The sequence below is a fragment of the Calliphora vicina genome, chromosome 2 (genome assembly GCF_958450345.1).
Source record: "Calliphora vicina chromosome 2, idCalVici1.1, whole genome shotgun sequence".
In the NCBI taxonomy this organism is placed as follows: domain Eukaryota; kingdom Metazoa; phylum Arthropoda; class Insecta; order Diptera; family Calliphoridae; genus Calliphora; species Calliphora vicina.
The window spans coordinates 71,828,683-71,848,473 of NC_088781.1; the positions used below are offsets into that span (position 1 = coordinate 71,828,683).

General features: G+C 33.9%; 1 protein-coding gene across 1 annotated transcript in view; it reads left to right on the forward strand.

Annotated features, from left to right (window-relative positions):
* The window catches only part of dpr19 (defective proboscis extension response 19), a 122,441-nt gene that overhangs the window by 70,408 nt on the left and 32,242 nt on the right, over window positions 1-19,791 (forward strand). The window contains exon 5 of the mRNA XM_065501709.1: window positions 16,470-16,762. Within this exon, the coding sequence (XP_065357781.1) occupies window positions 16,470-16,762 (293 nt within the window). The remainder of the gene's footprint in view (window positions 1-16,469; window positions 16,763-19,791) is intronic.

Below are 19,791 nucleotides of genomic sequence, written 5' to 3' on the forward strand. Positions count from 1 at the left end.
TAATATTTAGTCACATTTTTTAATAATTTTATTTAACGGTTAATACTGTCTTGTCCCAGCCATAATATCAGGTTGGTATCACAGGACGCGACGGGAAGACCCGTCTTGACGGTATTTACCGTCTTGTCAGGGCCAGTTATTCTAAATGTGTCTAATGTGACAGAGCGGGATATGCCGTTATTACTTAAAAGCGATGTAAATGTAGATTACAAACTTTTTTTTTACAAAAATTCAAGATGATTAATAGTTTTTAGATAAAAAGTGATACAAATAATTTAAATAAATTTAAACTAAAAGTTATGATACAAAAACAACCAAAATAATTCATTTATTTAGAGTAAAAAGTTAAGACGGAAATAGGGAAAACCAAAATCTTCTAAAATTAACTTTAAAATAAAAATCACAACCGCTATTTTCATAAATGGTAATCGTCGAAGCAATTTCTAGCACGTTTGTTTGCACCTATATGATGTTTCCTTACGGATCTTCGCTTTTGTGCGCTGGTTAAACCTTAGATATATTGTATTCCTCTTTCTGTTATGAGTGACCGGTAGTATTTTCTCGATGTAATGAGAGTTTATCGTGTTAGTACTTATGTGTTTCCTCCATGAACTGGACTCGTTCATTGACAATTACGTCTAGTCTCTATGTTTCCCTATGGTTTAGTACCTGTAACAGCTTTCGGGTTTCCTCTACGGTTTGCTCGTAGTGTGCCTGTATCGTGTGTGTTGTAGGATAGCATAGACTTAGTGAGTTCAATGCTATTATAAAAGTTGTCCAAAAATGGTCCAGTAAGTCCCGGTCCACACTGTGAAACATTTGCTGCAAAACATTTTTAAATTCTCTTTTGAAACTGCATTCGTGTCCAAACAGTGAAGTTTTTGCTTTTCAGTTTTTGACATTTCTGTACAGTACGAATACGAACGAATAAATATGGATGACATACTCAACAAAAACTTCATGTACATGAAACAAAGTTCCCTTTTTCATTCCTCTTTCCCCTTTCAGCAACAAACTCAAATGTTTTGCAGCAAATGTTTCACAGTGTGGACCGGGACTAATGGCTTGATTTTGTTTCATCGTTTCTTTCAGGGATGCATCTCAAACAGCGTAGTAGCTGTTCAAATCTACGACCAGTCTTTGTATTTCGAAATATAGCGGATCACTTGAAAACATATCTCGAATTTTGCGTGATTTGATTTGACCTTGGAGCAGGCAAAGGCCCAGAAACTGTAAACTACATCTATGCCTAACAATAGCAAAATGTGCATTTCGAGTTTAACTTACTAATTTCATAATTATATTTGCCGTTAAAATCGGATCAAATATACTTCTTGGAGTACAATTTTTATCAACATAAATTTTTCTTCCGCAGCTTGTTGAATTAAAATTGAATTGAGATACTTCTGTTGTGTTTTCCAACCAATCCTATTCGAACTCTATCTCATTACGAGACTCCTCATTTTCTTCTGAATCTTATCTTAAATATTATCACAGTCACTACAATCGATTAAATTTCCACTATATCTTTCTTTATCAATTCTGAGTATTGAGACTGAGTAGGTTATCCTTCTTTATCTAGGACTTCGTTGCAATTCTTCATCTGGCTAATAATTTGGAACTCCGCCATCACTGAATGGATCACTTACAGATTCTTCGCCAGAATCTATTTCTTCAAACAGTTTCAAAACTCTACCTCTCTCTTTGCGGTATTGATAAATTTTTCCTGTAATCATTCACTACACAATTAGATAATTCCTTTATTTATGTATGTATGAACATATAAATTAATTTAAATAGTGTCCTGATTTGTTTTATCATAACAAACTTTACACACCTTTATCCGCAAAATTATTAGCTTGCAGTTATTGAAACAAAAGAAATGCAACAGGACACAAATAAAAATATTAACTGAAAACTAACGGTATTTCCCGTCTTGCTTCTGCTGATGTGAGCTTTATCACAACATGTGTTTGGACGTTTTTATGGGCATTATTTTGTGTTCTATGGCACACAAAAGAGAATTTATTGGGACACTCATTTTACCAAATCATAATTTAACATTAACTTTACTGCGGGAGCTACCGACTTGTCCCAATGATAAAAAGAATTGGTGACGGTATTTGCCGTCCTGTCCCATTATTTTTAACTAAATTTGACGGCATATGCCGTCTTGTCCGCGAATGTGTTAAGGGCAATATATTTGCATTTAAAATGGAATCAAACATTATGTTGGATATAATTTTAACAAATTTTTAAATTTTCAAATCGCCATATTTTTGAAGTGGAAAGGGTTTCCGATGATTGATTTGAGGAGTCCTTTGGAACCGTAATATGTGTGGTAATTTTGATTAAAATCGAAGATGTCAAATCCAAAAATAGCAGTTTTCTGTCCGTTTTGATATGGATTCTCTCAATTGTGATATGGAAACAAAATTTTAAAATTTGGATTACAATAAAACTAGAAATATATTCTATAAAAAAGTACACTTTTCTTTTATGATATGCGTCTTACGTTATTTTGAATTAATGTTTTCTAAAACTTAAATAACGTATCATCAATATAAATTTGTATGAAAAAATAAAATCTAAAATACAAAAGGAGTTTTTAAAGATATTTAAATAAAAAAATGTACTTATTAAATTTTCATAAAGATGGCCAAAAAAATTCTATTGCAACAGATTTATTAAACAATATAAGGAAACCACCTAATATAGGGTAAAATACTATTTATTAATTAATTATTCAAAGCATTAACGTTATTTTGTTTAAGAAAATCATGTTACGTTGTTTGAATTTTGGTTATAATTTGGTTATTTTAGAAAGTTAAAGTTTAAAATTGTTTACACATATGTAATATGATGTAGTAAATCGTAATCAATAATAAAATCAACTTCGAACTTTTTAACGAAACGTTGTTTTGCATTTTAGGTGACGATATGTATGTAGGACTGAATTTAACGTTTCTTTATTTTTGTAAAAAAACTTAACTAACATTTAACTTTTTTGAACTATAAGCGCATTTTTAAATTGTCCAGTTATTTTTTAAAAATCCAGTTAAATTTTTCTTATGGTCCAGTTATTTGACTTTTGTTATCTGGTAACCCTAACTGTGACCGATTGTTCTTTCCTGAAATTATAAGAGTAAATATTTTTAATTATTTGTGTTAATGTCAGTAGGTGGTAGTGGGAGCTGGAGAAATTGCGCCACCTCAATTGGTCTTAACCACAGGTCTATGGGGCGCAAATTTGTAGACCTGGTGGGACAATTAAATAAGTGCATTGTATCGTGAGGACTTTGGTGACAGGCGGGGCAACGGTTTAATGTGCCAGGAACGATACGTTCTCGGTAGCAGTTGAGGAAACTGCACCAACCGGCTCTTAATTGTGCTAATATTGTTCTTGTATGCCTTGGTAATTGTCTCTCACAATCCGATATCGCAAGGTGTGTTCATTTAGGACTCTGTTGCATCTGTAGCCATTAATGGCTTCAGTAACCGCCGTTTGATGCAACAATTTCCGAGCACTTGCAATAGACAATCTGTCGACGTCCGATGGTATGACGTCTTGGATGTCGCTGCGAAAGCGTCGAAAGTTCATCCGGATGTGTCGGGGAAGGGGATCCTGCATCAGAATCTGATGGTTGGGGTGACTCGGCAGATGGCATGCCAACAGGAACTGTCTAGTCAACAACACATTATGTTGTCTGACCGACAGTAACCTGGTCTCCTCATGTAGATGATCCACATTCGTCATCTTGACACAACCGGTTGCGATCCGGACAGCATTATTTTGAGCCGTTTGTAAACCTCGCCATTGGATGTCGCTGAGGAATGAGGTCCATACTGGGGCAGCGTAGTTGTGAAGAGAGCGACCAATCCCCTTGTATGTCGCTACAATCGTCTCTTTGTTCATGACCCAAGAGGTGCCAGCTAGAGCTATAAGGACCTTGTTCCTATTTTAAACTTTTGGTTGATGTAGATTGCGTGCCTTGAAAAGTGAAGGAGGCTGTCGAAGACTAACCCTAAAATTTTCGGGTTTTGAACCGTGGTGATAGTTCGACCTTCGACTGAGATGTTGAGCGCCGTCCTTACTTCTTTAGTCCAAGAGGTGAAAAGGGACACCGAGGATTTCGGAGCAGACAACCTGAGTTTGCGATCCTGAAATCTGTTATGGTGGCCAAGTAAGCTTACATTTACGCGACTTCGATATAACGCCAACTCAAATTAGCAACCATTTTTTTCAAATACGCGACTTTTTTTACACGATTTTTATATAACGCGGCAATAAACAACAAGAAACGAAAAAAATAAGCGAATATTCTTTTGAATTTCTTTTTTGAAAACTTCGTTAATTTTTACGAAATTTTTGTTATGTTTTATGTATTAGAATATTTTGTTTTTTTAACTGATATTTTTTCCTTAATTTCCTTAATAAGAAATATTTTTTTACTTTTGTTTTAAGTAAGTTTTTAAAAGTACAAATAAAATAAGTTTACTTAATGTATATATCGTCGCCTTAAATGCAAACGGATTTAACTACATTTTTATTGTTTTTACAGAATATATAATAATAGAGTAAATAATAATAGAGTATTCTTGGCAATTTTTCTTTCATTAAAATTGTTGTGTAGTTACGTCCGCTTTCATTTAAGGTGACGATATGTGTTTTCTATTTAACCCGATTTTTAGGTCCCAATTACTTTTTTGTTATGTGACTGATGTATTGTTTTACGCGAAATAAAAAATTATTGGCCCCACAAAAGCATTTCCTTCTAAATTAGAACCTCGTTTTACGCGAATTTGATTTACACGCTATTTTTTTGGGCCCAACAAACCGCGTAAATTCCAGTCATTATCATCATTATTATTATCATAACTTTCACTAGATCCAATTAATTTCTGATAATTCGTTGGGACATCATATTGGTAACAACACTTTCCGCTTCCTTTTAATCCGTATCTATAATGTTATTAAATTATATCATAAAATTAAGAAATAAAAATTTAACAATAAAGTCTTACCTAATTGCTAACAGAATTTACTGTCTGTAGATGTAATCGGTTTCTTACATTTGTGTTTACGATGTTCATTTGACTGATTTTGGCACTTATGTCGTCGATGTTGACACCTGATGATATTATAGTGCAATCATCTGCATACGACAGCATAGAGACATTTGGCGTGGGGTTCAGGAAGCTTGGCAAGATATGTATATGTTGAAGAGCATCGGTGATAGTACTCCTCCTTGTGGCACGCCCATCTTTATCTTGCGGTATTTTGATTTCTGGCCTCTGAACTCGACAAACGCATGTCTTCCACATAGATAGTTGGCTATCCAGCGTTTGACATCATTTGGGAGTGTGGAGTTCACGATGTCATTAATCAGCATCGAGTGATCGACCGTATCGAATGCCTTGGATAAACCCAGTGCGGCGACGATGGTGCGTTGACACGGTCGTTGCTGATTGAGTCCATTGGAGATCTGGGAGGTTATCTGAGTTAGAGCCGTTGTTGTGCTATGCGCTTCCCTGAATCCATGTTGATGTGTGGCGAGCGGGAAATGATCTTTCAAGGTGGGTAATAGTAGGGATTCTAAAATCTTTGCTATTGGTGACAATAAGGAGATGGGGCGGTATGATTCTCCTAGGGTAGCTGATTTTTCCGGTTTTAGAATTGGGATAACTCGAGCCACTTTCCAGATATCTGAAATCACCAAATGGTGAATCGAGAGATTCAGAAGGTGGGTGAGATATTCCAGACCTACTATACCGAGCTTCTTTAGCATTACCATTACGTCAAAATTGACGATTCGCTTTATGTCTTTCCGAATGATGTTGTAATCACTGGAAGCCGAGAGTCTACAATCCCTGGTTAGCTTCGTTTCTTGAATGGCGGCAATGAGGATGTTATTAACATGCATAAAATTGGTGATTTCCACGACCTTATTTCTAAGACCATTACAGTTTAACTGCATGATCTAAAACGATACTTCGGAATCCCCGAAATGCAAAGACCGCCGGGTATGGTGCTGTTGGGGTGGTATATTTAATATACTTGGCAGTTGAGGTGGAGTTCTTGCCGGGGTTTGTTGTAGTAGAGGCAGATGTTGGGGTGTCTGCACAACACTGTGCGGGGTGAATTACACAGGTGTGGCTGGGGTGGCAACTGTCGCCGGGGGTATGTTTATGCAACAGGGGGCTAATAAACTATTACTCCAGTCCTTGTGTGAGCGTAATCCAGAGCATCTTCTCATATTGCACCAATTTTTGCAGCCGTTGCACTGAATTGATGTTATGTTCCTTCTAATTACGTCCTGACAGACAGAACATGTCCATTGATTTGAACAGGGCTGCAGTGTCCTGGGATAGGGATTGGACAAAATTTCGTCCGGGGGTGGAGTTTGGACACGGGATTGTGGGATCGTAATTATGGGGTTAGAGCTGGGGTTCTGAGGCTACGTACTACAACAAGATCCTACGAAGCTGGGGTTCCAGTCGCGGTGACTGGTGAGTCCTGAGCACCTTTTCAGGTGACACCAGTTATTACAAACGGTGCATTGTACTGAGGTGGTGTTACGCATTATGCGTTGTTCACATACTGAACAGAGCCAAATACTGGGACCTGGATTCTGTTCAACGCCGGCTATAATTAAAAGGATTTTGAGAAAAATTGCCGACATATTTTGCTCACCTGGGGAAATAACTTTCGGTTTGTACAGCTGTCGCTGAGTTGACAATCTTTGGCCGAATATGATTCGGGTCGTTCCGGAACGGAGATCCAATTGTCGTGGGAACGACATCACTTTGTAGTCGTTGTCACTTCGAGTCGAGTCGACATCGACATCAACTTTTTTTTTTTTTTAACATCATTTATTTATTGTATCTTCATTATTTAATGAACTAACAATAAGTGGTTCAAATCTTATATCTAATATTATTATTTAATTAGTCCAGCCAGTGCCGGACGAAAAATTTTGTGTTCATGGTTGTTTTGGTTAAATTGGCATTCTTCCTTCTAGATTAGGTCTGCTGTGTCCCTCCTTCTTAATCGAGTGTGGCCACAATTATCTAATATGTTGCGGGCCAGCGGGTTTGGGTGAACTTCAAGTTTTTTTAAATATTTTTGTACGTTTTTCGAGATTTCAGTTTTTACAATGGGCACGTTTAGATCTTTGTGTATATTCGCGTTTTTGATATACCAGGGGGCATCTGTGATCATTCTTAGAAACTTGTTTTGGCGTCTTTGGATCTTTTCTACATTTGACGCTGAGGCCGTGCCCCATAACTGTATGCCATAACACCATATCGGTTTTATGATCATGTTATAAAGTAGAAGTTTACAATCTAAACTAAGCGTGGAGTTTCTGCCAATAAGCCAATTAATTTGAATTGATTTCAATTTCATTTGAGTCAACTTTGCATCTATATGACTTTTCCATGTAAGGCGACGATCGAGATGTATTCCGAGGTATTTCACTTCCGATTGTTGAATTATTGTTTGGTTATTGATATGAATAGGGGGCATGATTCTCTACGCAATGTAAATGTAATGTGTGTACATTTTTGCTCGTTGACTTTAATTTCCCATTATTTTAACCATTTTTCTAATTCAAATATGTGCTTTTGTAAGTATCGAGACGCTTCTTGAGGGTTTTCATGAATGCTTAGAATAGCAGTATCATCAGCAAATGTTGATGTATGAGTGCGATTGTTAGTTGGCATATCAGACGAATACATTAAATATAAAAAAGGTCCCAGGATACTGCCTTGGGGGACTCCAGCTTCAATGGGTTGTGCAGTACTTAAAAAGTTTCCCTCTTTAACCTTAAATGTTCGACCAGTTAAATAGCTTTCCAACAGCTTATGTGTGTTTGCCGGTAAATTTTGACTCAATTTGTATATTAATCCAGCATGCCATACCTTATCAAACGCTTGAGAGATGTCGATGAAGAGTGCAGAACAGTATTTCTTTTCTTCTAACGCTTTTCTCACCATATTTACAAGTCTATGGGTTTGTTCGATAGTACTGTGTTTTCTTCTAAATCCAAATTGATGATTCGGAATACAATTGTTTTCAGTTAACATCGGGTACAACTTGTTCATAAGTATCTTCTCAAATAGCTTTGATATATTAGACAATAGGCTGATGGGTCTGTATGATTCTACTTTTGTGTGATCTTTTCCCGGCTTGGGTATCATGGTAACCAGTGAAACCTTCCATTCTGGAGGATAATATTCAAGTCGTAATATAGCATTAAAAATAAAAAGAATTATTTTTATTGCTATCCGGGTAGCTCCATAAGCATCTTGTTGCTGATCTTGTCCATACCAGGCGCTTTCTTGGGGTTTAAATCAGCAATAGCATTTTCGATCTCTCGAATCTCAAAACGTAGGGGTACGGCTGCTCCAAAATAGGGTGCATTAGGTGGCAACTCAATTGCTTCGTTTGATGTGTTCGGTGTAAATACTTTTTTTAAATGATTAACAAATAGATTCCCTTTTTCAGTATAATTTCTTGCCCAACCGCCACTTGAATTTCGCAAGGGGGACTTACATATAACGGGTCTTTTAAGACTTTTTGTTGCTCGCCATAATGAGTAATCCGATTGCGGGGTTGCGTCCAGGATTTCTAAATATTTATTCAATGATTCCATTTTTCGAAATTCCAAGAGCTTTTTAAGTCTTTTTATACAATCTTTAAGCTTCGATTTTAGTTGGGGGGATCTGTGCAATTGCCACTCTCTTCGAAATTTTTTTTCATTTAAGAGCCGTTCGACATCTGCAGAATTAATTCTATTATATCTGAATTGTCGGGGGGTTTGGGTAGCATGTTGAGCAGCCAGTCTGAGATTTTTATCGAAATTGATAAGAGAGTGATCGATGTTTTCTGGTGTTCTTAGCGGTATGTTTTCCGAGCAATGTGTACTGAGGTATTTTTTATATTTGAGCCAATTTATTCTTGTGCCTGCCATCGCTAAATTACTAGTCGGCGATACAATTTCTAGGGGGCTCAATAAAGTAATAATAGTGGGTGAGTGGTCTGAAGGTAGTTCCAGCGAGGATTCAATTTGAATCATTTCTCTAGGGATATTTTTCATAACGCTAAAATCAATAACATCCGGTATTTTTCGTGGGTCAGTAGGCCAGTAAGTAGGTTGCACATTCAAACCCATTTTAGAAATTGTATCGAACAAAATACGACCTTTAGGGGTAATCAGTCGTGATCCCCAGAATGTGTGCTTAGCATTATAATCGCCAGCAGCCAGGAAACGGGGGCCTAGTGATTTAAAAAATCTATTATATTGACTTTCTGTAATTGAGAATCTTGGGGGTGAGTATATCGATGAAATCACTAAGTTTCGATGAAAATCTTCAAGACAGATTGTAGTAGCTTGTAAGTAGTGTTTTATTCGAGCTTTTATTAAAATTGCCGAGCCTCCGCATGCTCTACCTCTGGGATCTTTGGTGTCATATATTACATATCCATTTATACGAAAGGAACTTCTGGACGTCAAACGAGTTTCAGAAACCAGCATTACATCAATTTGTTGGTTTCTTAAAAAATATTCGAGTTCGTTTTTGTGTTGGCGTATGCCGTTTGCATTCCAAAAACATATTCTTAGGCAGTTCATGGTCTGTTAAGCACAGCCTGCAATAACATTGATTGCATCTTAAGCATTTCTTGCATCATGTTACTCATTGAGTTTGTAAAGTTATTTACCGATTGCACAAGAGTTTCTATTGTAGATTCTAGTCGGGTAAAATTGAAAATTGGCATTTGCTCTCTTACCTCTGGGTTCATATTTTCGTTTTGGAGTTGACGGACTTGCGGCTGAGTTTGGTTGTTTCTAAGTACATTTGCATATGTTACTTTGTTGTCATATGTCTGTTGCAACGGGGGGTAGTTCAAATTGATGTTATTTAATGGCTGAGGGGGGAAAATCTTTGGTTTCTGGCTTTGTGATTTTTTAACAATTGAGTAGACAGGACAACCCCTGTAGTTTGCTGTGTGGTTACCTCCGCAATTGCTGCATCTTTTTATTTTAGGATCATCTTTAGATTTGTTACATTGGGATGTGTTATGCAACTCCCCGCAAATGACTCATACTGGTGGCAATTTGCAATATGCCTTGGTGTGTCCATATTCTTGGCAATTCATACATTGAACGGGGCCAAATCGTTTGTGTGGTTCTTCTACCCTAATTTGACGATGCAACAAGTACTTTAAGTTATATATGGGATGTGTTTCATTCCTTTTCAGGTTTATGTCACCGGGTTCAAGTTCAACACGGAAGAGTGGTTGGGGTATTTTTTTCGCGATTTCTAATATTTATCACATTTTTTGTCTTATAGCCTTTATCTTCTAAGCTTTGCTTTATTTCGAGTGGTTCAACATTACATCAACTCGACGCTAAATTGGTAGGTCCCCTTTTACAATGCAGAAATTGAAAGGCAGACAGGCGATGTTTGTGGGCGAGGGGTTCAAGAGGTAGAGTGTGTATTACACAGGTTTAGGTTAGTTCAAAAGAGAATTAGAAAGACGTCTTTCAATTTCTGCATTGTAAAAGGGGGACTATTTTCTAACAATATTGTGTTGATATCGACTCGTTATCGATAATCTAAAAGAAATAAGTATCATCCCTAAGCATTTCGTGACAGCTGTTGAATTTTATTTATTATTCGTATAAAAAATGCCTTTTTCTATTGGATTCCAGTGAAACAAACAAATCCTTAAGCTTCAATGTAATGAAAAGAAGCTATGATTTGAATATTTCGCTAGTAAATATTTCATATGCAGCCGGCACTCGGCCGGGCGAAATAATTTTTTACACTATGGTAGTACGTGGCAGGACAAACTTTTTTATTTTGTTTACAATAGATAACTCGAAAAATAGAAAATACTCGTTTTCAGTCAATGTCGACTTTAACGCGCCTTAGAAAATTGCAAATTGCTGTCAATAGTTAACAATTGTTATCGATATTGACTTCGCAAATACCATTTTAGTGCCGTCGACGTGACTTAATGTCGACAACTACATACATAATAGGGGTGATGAACAGAAGTTTGAAATTGAATTTGTTTAATACATTTTACACAGGTTAAATTTTATGTCAAGATTTCAACATTTAGAATATTATGAAAATAAATTCTTAATAGCAAAATATTCTGAAAAATCGACTGAAATAATTTTTAATTAATTTTTTTTTAAATATTAAAAAATCCCTTTTTTGATATTTTATTATTTTATATATATATATATAATAATTTTGCTTTATTGAGGATAAATAAAATGTTGTATTTATATTGTATATATATATATATATATATATATATATATATATATATATATATAAAACGTCTTAATAAACTAAAAACGTTAACATATTATTTGCAAATAGTATCGTTAATCAGGAATTGTTTTCGTGAGTTAGCTATTCGCAAATAAAAAATAAATGTGCGTATAAACGTAGTAAAAATGTTTTGAAAAAAGTAACCAAAATAGAAAATAAATACACATCTACACATCATGAAAAAATAACCAAAACGGCAACACTGATCATATACTACATTTATACACACGGCTTATTAGCAAATAAAAATATTGCAATTAGAAAAATTTGCCGCATAAACAGTTAATTAATTTTTTATTTGCGAATAGCTAACTCACGAAAACAATTCCTGATTAACGATACTATTTGCAAATAAGATTTTAAACATTGCCATATGTTTTAACGTTTTTAGTTTATTAAGATGTTTTTTAGTTTATTAAGATGTTTTGCAAGACAAACAAGAAATTTAGATTCTTTCATTTTTGCATTTAAAAAAAAAAATAAAAAATTTATGAAATTTTTACCAATAACAGGTACCAAATTATTAAAGTTTACCATCCGGCATCTAATAAAAACAAGAATTTTTCGTAACCAAAGTGACTTATAAACAGTGAGTTAGTTGATTGCAAATCATTTTTATTTGCGAATAGGCTACGTATAAAAATTTCGACTTAAAAAAACACGAGCTAATTAATATTAATATTTTTGGATTTTGTGTTTATTTTAACTAATTTTTATTAAAAACTAGTTAAAAATCAAATTTTATTTAAATTTATAATTCACTTGTAACTTGTACAAATTTTTCTGAGGGTCTCTGTCGACCCTAAGCATTTTTTCTACAATTCTACAAGTTTGCAAGTGCAAATTTAGTTTTGTGAAACTAAAGGCCCCAGGGGCCTATTTCACTAAGCTACAAGTTCACAATTACAAGTGTTTTTGCCTGTAAAATTATGAACTTGTGAATAATTGTGTTTCATCAAAATACAGTTGCAAGTTTGTAGCTACAAGTGAATTTTACAAGTCACAAGTCTACAAGTCATACTTCTACAAGTGGTTTTGTTTCACTAAACTAAATTTGCACTTGTAAACTTGTAGAAAAAAAGCTTAGGGTCGAAGACCCTCAGACAATTTTTTACAAGTTACAAGTGAATTATAAATTGAAATAAAATTTGATTTTTAACTATTTTTTAACAAAAATTAGTTAAAATCAGTGTTTAAAAAGCTACGATAACTAACAAATTTTTAACTGTTGCTACAACTACTGCTTCAAAAAGGTGTATGTAGCGGTAGCAGTAGCATTTGTCTTTTTTCGTTTTCTTGTTTTTTTAAAACTACTGCTACCTTCAAAATATAAAGCTCTTAACAGAGCAGTAGTAATAAAACATGAATTGTAAATGGAGTAGTAGCATAAAAACACAAATCATTGCTACTGCTCTATATCGAGTTTTAATTTTTAAGGTAGCAGTAAAGTAGCATTTGATGCAGCAGTAAGGTAGCAATAAAAGTAGTCAAAAAAGAAAATCTTCAGTCATAACACCAAAATTGACAGAATTAAACACTGTGTGTTGTTTTTGTTTTGAGAGAGTTTGAAAGAATTATTCGTTTTTATTCGTCTCAGATGTTCGTGTTGCTAACAGAAAGATCGTGTTTTCTGTGTGTATAACAAAAAAGCCGAACTTTTGTGTATAACAAAAAAGTCGAACAACACATAATATACTTTTTTGGCTGAAGATTTTTATTTTTGACTTATTTTATTGCTACCTCAACTGCTACTTGGCTGCTACTTCAACTGCTACTTCTTCTACTACCTCAACTGCTACTTCTATTACTATTAAATTTTAAAAGTATCAGAATTAATAAAAAACTAATGACTGCTACATCAAAACTTTTTCTTTTTTAAGGTAGCAATAGAAAATAAATTACTCTGCTACTTTTAAATTTTTCTTTTATTAGTACTACTACAACTACTGCTACCAAAATGTGAAGGTAGCAGTAGTAGTAGTAATTATTGACTCCGAGTTTTTATTAATTTTTTAACTAGACTACTTGTGTTTTTTCGTTGCTACTGCTACTTGTAGTCTAGTTTTTTTAAACACTGGTTAAAATAAACACAAAATCCAAAAATTTTAATATTGATTAGCATTTGGTTACCTTAATATAGAAAGACCCTAACTCGTGTTTTTTTAAGTCGAAATTTTTTTGCTAAATATGATAATGAAGTGACCATTTATCGAAATAATCGAAAATCTGAGCTTATAAAAAACACGAGTTAGGGCCTTTATATATTAAAGTAACGATTTATTTATTTTTAAATAGGTTTCATATATACAGAAGTTATGCCACATAATTTTAAGGCGATTGATGTAGGGTATCATATGGTCGGGCTTCAACGACTATACTTTCTTATTTTTTTTTTTTTGCTTTTGGGAATAGCCACTTTGAAAATCTAAACATATATAGACAATTCTAAATTAGTACGCAAAATTGCAAAAGTATTTATTTTTATAAAGAGTAAGAGAGCTGTGCCGAATCTTATATACCCTTCACCAAATTATACATCAAAAAACAAATTTTAAATATTTTTAAGTAAACAAAATTTGTTGTTTTTTTTAACTTTTTGTAAAAAAATATTTTTCGAATTTTTTTTTTAAATTTTAAATTTTTTTTGTTTTTTTTTTAAATTTTTAAAAAAATTTTTGGTTTTTATTATGACACTTTTGAAAGTGTCATAATGTCCAAATCTTTTGGAGTGACATAATGTCCATGGACATTATGTCAATGGACACTGTGACATGCCACCGTTATGGATTATTTCAGCAAATGGCCAGAGGTATATGCCATACCAATCAGGAATTTAAAACGGTTATAAGCGTATTTGTGAATAACTGGGTGTGCCGCTATGGTGTTCCACTGGAGTTGCACTCGGATCAGGGTAGAAATTTTGAATCTGCCGTATTCAAGGAAATGTGCGATTTATATTTATACTCAAGTTGCCTGGTGATTTAGAATTCGGTATTAAGCCCTCATCAACAAATAATCAAAACAAATCCCAAGAGCAAGATAACCTTAATGAACTTCATGAATTCGTACGCAGACGAAAGAAAGATTAGAGCCAAACATCTATATTGAAGGTCGTACATCTAGAACAAAGATGTCCAAAGCTAAAACTGTATTTGTGTTGGTGAGCGAAAGAAAGAAAAGTTTAGTGAACTAAATAAAAGATTCCAATATTTTTAAGGCTTTATTTGCTAATAATATTCAAATCAACAATCTTAATCAAATTGTCGGCGACATATTATCATAGCTCATTAATGGAGTGTTCGATATTAATGATTTTCGACAAATTTGTAAATATTTAAAATATGTAAAATATTGTTTTTGCTTATTTTATTACTTTTATTTCAAATCTGAAAAAAAATTGCTCACAGAAGTAAATGAGGTGAAAAATAGACAAAACTTCAATGATTTTTTAAAGTTCGAAATGTATTAAACAATCCAAATATTTCTTTCAGTGATCATGAACAAAAATTTAAAAAAAAATACAAAATAGTAATGCATTTTCATTCGTCGCTGTCTCAGTGACTACTAAATCAAAGAGAATAAGAATATGCGTGTGATTAGCTTGCACAATTGTGCTATGAAATGGGCATCTCTGATTTAGAACAGTGGTGTTCAAAAATAAAAATGAAGATGTATTGGTGAGAGAGCTACCCAGCAAGCATAATGTCAAACACTTAAAATAATAACAAAATGAAGAAAGTTTAGATTTATAATTTTTGTCAAATAAAACCAATTTATTAAATGAATATAATTTAAATTTTAAGGAAATGAAAGAATATACATTATACTGCCGAAATACTCTCAAATTTTTTATTTATTTTTAACTTTGTTTTTTTGTGTTCAATTGTAATTGAAACGCGTGTGTTTGCTATGCTTCATCCAAAAACCAACCAACAACAATGCTTATTGAATTTCTGAAAAAATGAGACATTTATTATGCTCTTTAAAAGAGCGTAACAAATGTGTTTAAATTTTTTAAACAATTGTTGTATGGGATGAACATCACTGATGCCTATTCGGGCCGAACAGGTTAAGCGGTGGGCAGTGTTAAGGCTCCATTAGTCTTTGCGTTCTGTAACGTTTCTGTTCTGTGCCGTTCTGAATGCTGTTTTATTGCAGTTAGTTTTTCCGTAAGATCGTATCAGCTGTTTTTAAAATAATAACCAAAAAACCATCTTGGTGATTTTGTTACTATTTTTAGTGTTTTTTGTATTTAGACCTTCAACATATTATTGTGAACATTTTTATAAATACATACATATATTTTTTGTTAATGATTTAATTTAAACTAATTTTTTTACATACATAGTACATACATTAAATGAAATTTATTTTTTTTTATTAAATTTCAATGTTTTTTTGAAAATATTATATTTTTTATTCTTTTGTTAATAAAAAATATTTCCCTTTCAATAATGTTGGCACCACTGCTTTCATATTGATGGCATTTTTGTGTATATATGATATTAGCTGTCACTTAACGTTGCGGACAAAATTCTGTTTTAACAGATTCATCCGCAACAGATCGGCAACGTTACAGAAAAACTAACGACATATACAACTTTCCCTATGCTAAAAACGTACAAACTAACTAGGCCTTTACGAAAGATTCCGGCTGTCAATAGCCACATTAAACAGCTGATTTATGTAAACATGTTGTCACTTGAAGGCAGGGTTCCCAACTTTCACATCTATTGTGAGAGGTATTGCCAACTGAAAATAATGTTTTTGTCGGTATATTGAGAAAACCAAAATTGTTAACGGACAGTTTATCGGCCTAATAAATTTATGTCGATATTTAGTAACAGGCAGTTTGTCGATACATTGAGAAAACTGGCCTAAGTATTTAGTAAATTGCTGTCTAAATTTAAATAAATAAAGAGTTGTTACAAATTTTAAACTACTAATCGCTTTTATTTGTAAAAACCTACCGTAAAAATTTAACATTTTTGTTTGCTCTCTTGAATACTCTACTTATTTGAATATAAACTTTCGATAAATATTTTTTACGTAAATATTTTTTTTAAAAATTGCATTTTTCAATAACAACATATAATACTTTCTTTGTTTTTCAGGTATCATGACAACAAAATGGTAAATTATGATACACAAAATGGTTTTTTTGTAAAATCAAATATACACAAGGATACCACAGTGTTAGATGCCAATACTATGAAAAATGATGAAACTCTTGGTAAAGGAAATAAAACTGCTCAGTCGTTAAAGTTTTTACAGCCAGTTGGATTTTCACTGCCAACATCTATAAGTACTTTGACCATTCAGAAAGTACGTTTTCATCACGCTGGAAATTATACTTGTGCCCCTTCAAATGCACGATCAGCAAGTACATCGGTTCACGTTCTACAAGGTATATTATCTCAGGTTTTATTTTAAAAATCTCCTTAGAAATAAATATTTTAAACAATTAAAATATTTATGGTTAACAGGGCAAGTAATAAGATTTCAATAAGTACTGTTCAGTAACAAACAAAAACTATTACGAATTATTACAAATTTTCAAAACTTATTTTGTAATAAATAAACATTTTATAAAAATTCTATATTTGGTCTAAAATCGAAGTCAATACAGTCTAGATTCGAACAGAGATATTATTTGACGCCTTTTGAAGGCTTATAAATAGTATTACATATTTTTAAATTATTTAATATCAATAGGAGTAATGGTCATACGACCATATGGTATTGTCATTACTGAAAGTAAGTTTATTCCTTTTAGACATTCCGTCATATTTTTCAACAATCTGCCATTCGCGATTACAATATTTTGTTGTGTTTGCTAGTTTAAGCGGCCAAGATTGGTTGATTAATATTTGCAAAACAAAAAGGTAAAAAGTACAAGCAGCTATAAAAACATACATAAAAATATTTTTTAACGTTAATTTATTAATTTATTCTGCCTTATTTTCTAAGCGGGTACTAGAATGGCTCTACCAAGCCTTGATCGAAATCTTGCGTTCGGGTGGTTTTGTAATTTCATAATGTATTTATTCATTCTTGAACTCATTCTTAATTAACGATACGTGTAAGTCGCTATGAATGTTCTCATTTCTTATGTGCCATGGTGCACACGTCATGGTAAGAATTTTCGATTGGGCGATCTGTCCGTTTCCCACAATTGGATTCCATATGCCCAAATTGCTTTTAAAATACAAGATGACTTTATAGTCAAGGCTTTATTTAGATTGGTCATTGATTAACTAATGAAGGGTAGAGGCTCTTAACTTCATGTGAAGTCTCTTGGCTTCTATATGACAACACCAAGTAAGTCGTTTATCCAAGTGAATACCAAGGTGTGTAACATTATCTGTCTGAGGAATGTTTATGTTATTTAGTGGGATATGTGGACAGTAACCCCTTCTAAGAATAAATGTGATGTGTTTGCATTTGAGTTCATTTACCACTATTTTCATATCTCCACGAGTCTGAGATAATTGCATGGTAGCTAAGTATTGCCGCATCTTCAGCGAATGTCGATATGACAACTCTTCCCTGTGGATTACCAGCTTTATTTTCATAATTTCATGTTACATAATCTCAATAATTCACACTAAAAACATCGTTTGATATGTATGACTCCAGCAATTCATGCGTACTTGGTGGCAGTAGACATTTAATTTTGTATATTAACACCTTATGGCACAGTAGTAATTTTTATTTTCAAAAGATTTTCTTATCTTTCGAGTTAATCTATGAACTTGCTCAATAGTTCCTTGTTGTTCACGAAAACCAAATTGATGAACTGGGATAACATTTCGGTTATTTGAGTATGGTATGATTTTACATTTCAATATTTTTTCAAATAACTTATACTCGTATGCAGGGCATACGATCTGAAGATCGTATTGTTAAAACTTTTCCTAGCTTAGGTATCATTATAATATGATACCAATTTGTTATTTAGTCAGCACAGGTGAAGTGTGCTACTCCAAAGAAGGAGCTTCTACCGATACAATCGTAAAAGAAAAATATTTAAATTGAATAAACAGAAAAACTGATTAAGTCAAGTTCTACCTTACAATAACGAATAAGGAAGAATTAATATTGATATATTAGGGAAACTTGCTCACGAAGGTTCTCCAGTGATTTCTATCTTTTGCCATATGTCGGATTTGTGACAGATCTTCTCCATGTTGTTCGCTGTCATGTCTTACATTGTAAACTGGCCTTTGCTATTTTGGAGATGCGTGTGGCCAATCCACGACCATTTACGAATGCGGATTCCGAGGACGACGGTAGTTTGGTTGCTAATTGACAACAGGTCGGCGTTTGTGATGCGGTTTGGCCAAAATATTTTGTTTATTTTACGCCGTCATTTATTTACAAACACTTGTAGTTTTGTTGTTAAGTACTAAATGACTTCCGCGTTTCACACCCGTAGAGAAGGACCGACTTTACGCTGGAATTAAAGATGTCGAGTTTGTGCAGCTTAGAATTCCAAACTCTATTCAGAGAGGCATATGCACTACGACCTCGATTTATTCAGTTTACTGTATCTTCATCTGCGCCTCCATCTTTACTTATGACGCTGCCAAGATAGGTAAATTTATTTACGCTATTTTTTTTCTCGGTGCCGTTTAAAAGTATTTGGTTAGTGTTTGCAGTAGCGATTCTGAGCGACTTGGTTTCGGCGATGTTTATCTTAAGATTGAGCAGCATGCCACACTCTTGCAGTCTATCGAGTTGAATGCAAGTATTTCGAGTAGCCGTTAGTTCAGATACCATTGGATTCCATTTGATGCCTAGATGTTTGTCTGACGGAGTACTGTGTCCAGAACTAAGTAGAAAAGCACTGGTGACTACGTACATGCTTTTCTCACGCCGATACTCATATCAAAAGCCTTACATTCTTTGCCTTTGAAACTCGCTTGGAGCGTTTCGGTATAGCTCCTTTATAAGGGATATGAGATAGTCAGGAATTCCACAAACACTAAGAAGAGAGTGGTACTCTGCGGACTGTTCGATTATTATGCGCAATAATCGGTCTCCACTCTGTTCAAAGAGAAGAAGAGATTTTTTAATGGTTGGCGGAATTCGGTCAGAGTTATGCCTATCCAGTTCCTACATTCGGTTAGATCACCCTTTTTGGGTAGTGTTACTATTACGCCTTCTTTCCATTCGGTTGGGTACTTGGATAATACCCATGCTTTTTTTTGACATGTAACAGCTGCTCTTTTTACTTCTCCAAAAGTCGGTGGCGCTGTGGAGATGTCTCTTCTATGGAGATGTCTCTATGATTTCTTCTGATTTGTCGCTGAGTGGACTGTGTGAGTCTGATGCCAGAGTTGGAGATTCGAAGAATTCTTTCCATCGTCCTAGCTGATCTTCAATGTTTGTGAGGATGTTGGCATTTCTGGCCAAAAAAGCATGGACGTTCTA